This window comes from Anarrhichthys ocellatus, unplaced genomic scaffold (genome assembly GCF_004355925.1).
Source record: "Anarrhichthys ocellatus isolate YVR2014 unplaced genomic scaffold, GSC_Weel_1.0 scaffold128, whole genome shotgun sequence".
Taxonomy (NCBI): Eukaryota; Metazoa; Chordata; class Actinopteri; order Perciformes; family Anarhichadidae; genus Anarrhichthys; species Anarrhichthys ocellatus.
Window position 1 is genome coordinate 182,995 of NW_022280158.1, and position 1,795 is coordinate 184,789.

Here is a 1,795-nt window from a genome sequence, read left to right on the forward strand (position 1 = left end):
GTGTGTGTGTGCAGCAGTGCTGGGTGTGTTGGTGCCACCTGTGCCTCCTCGTGTCGGTCTCTCACAGAAGAAGGTAATGAGAGAGAAGGAAGCGTTGAAGTGTTATCTCCAAAGAGACAGAACTGTTAAACGGTACATAAATAATGAAGTGGGGAAAATGTCATCATGACACAAAAAGTGACTTTTTAAAAAGAACATTTTCACAATATAAATGTACCAAAATCAAATAAAAGTGAGCTGCAATAACGCACTTTAATCATTTTTATTTCACAATCCATTGGTTGATTATATACTAGACTACTATCTATTATGTTTTGTCCTTGTTTGGTTGTTAATTGTTTGTATGTGGCACCATTTCCTCTGTCCATGAAGCCACGGTGGAGTTTTCTTCTTCTTCTGTTTATTACAAATAAACCAGAATGTTCAAAGCATCACTTCCTGTGATGTTTGCAACAGTGAAATCAGCTGATTAAATCCAGGGTCCAAACAAAGAGACAAAGAGACGGACTCACCATGATGAGCGAGCTGAGCAGCATGGTCTGGATCCGCTTGGTGCCGTGATGCCTGAGTGACAGCAGAGGAAGAGGACGTCACGTTATTCCGTCAGAACCAACACGCCGAGTTCACCGTCACTACAGCGATGCAGTCAGCTCTGACTGGCCGTACCATAAACAGCATGACAGTGGCCAACACTGCAGCTTCCTTATTTATCTTTAAAGCATTGTAACTGAGGCTCAGAACACCACACGGCTGATCGAGGCTCAACTTCTGCATCATTCTCCAGATATAGTCTGTTTGCTTAATGAAAGGGAGGACATCTACAGGACTGTGAAGGGCTTTAATGTAACCTCCCAATGCTGGAATTCACATATACATTGTGAAAACTTTCATGGTGAAATATTATCGTAGCATTTTGGCGTATCAGGGCCACTGTAGTGTTGGGGTAGGAGGGGTTAGGAGGAGGAGGACGGGGCTCGTTTGATTTGGGATTATCTGTTCTTGCTCTCCTGAGGCCTGAAGGGATTAGATTGTTTTTATTGCTTTTGGTCGTCTCAGTGAACCGGCAGCTGAATTCACTGCAGGACGTCCAGGAGGTGAGGCGAGGACAGATTAATACACAATTCACTTTGTAAGGGGGAGGAAAAGAAGGAGAAGAAGAAGGAGAAGAGGAAGAGGAAGAGGAAGAAGACAGACAGAGAGACTGAGGTTTTTACAGATTCTAGATATAATAAATTGTGTAATTTTGGCACATAAGATATAAAACGCGTCTTTAAACTGGTGGATTGTGCGGTTCAGAGGCTTAGAGAACAGATGAGAGCGCTTTGATTCTTGGGTAACGACGGCGTGTGACTCACCCGATCTTCACGGTGTCCAAGGTGTGGCAGGGGGTCCCGTAGACGGGCACCCTGCCCATGACGAACATCATGACCTCAGCGCGCTGGTAGTCTGGCAGGTTTCCACCGAAGAAGCCTGGCGGGGGAGACGATGAGTCATATCTCTTTTTGAGGTTAAACGCATTACATAGTTTTACAAACAACAACAGAAAGGCTCCCGATGAGACAGGAAGCAGAGAGTACCGATGGTCTGGATGATGGCGTTCTGGACGATCCTCTCCTCGCTCTCTTTGCTGCGACCTGAAGACACGCTGATGCTGGAGTTCCTCCTGGAGCTCTCGCCCAGCTCGAAGTCTACGCTCATCCTCAGGTGTTTGAGCAGCGTGTTGAACACCTCCAGCACGGTGGGGCCTGCACACACACACACACACACACACACACACACACACACACACACACAC

The 1,795-nt window shown here is 46.4% G+C and overlaps 1 protein-coding gene across 1 annotated transcript in view; it reads right to left on the minus strand.

Annotated features, from left to right (window-relative positions):
- efr3a (EFR3 homolog A (S. cerevisiae)) overlaps window positions 1–1,795 on the minus strand; it is a 54,811-nt gene that overhangs the window by 15,992 nt on the left and 37,024 nt on the right. Inside the window, exons 11-13 of the mRNA XM_031877191.1 lie at window positions 1,578–1,745; window positions 1,356–1,470; window positions 513–564 (exon numbers count right to left, since the gene is read on the minus strand). Of these exons, the coding sequence (XP_031733051.1) occupies window positions 513–564; window positions 1,356–1,470; window positions 1,578–1,745 (335 nt within the window). The remainder of the gene's footprint in view (window positions 1–512; window positions 565–1,355; window positions 1,471–1,577; window positions 1,746–1,795) is intronic.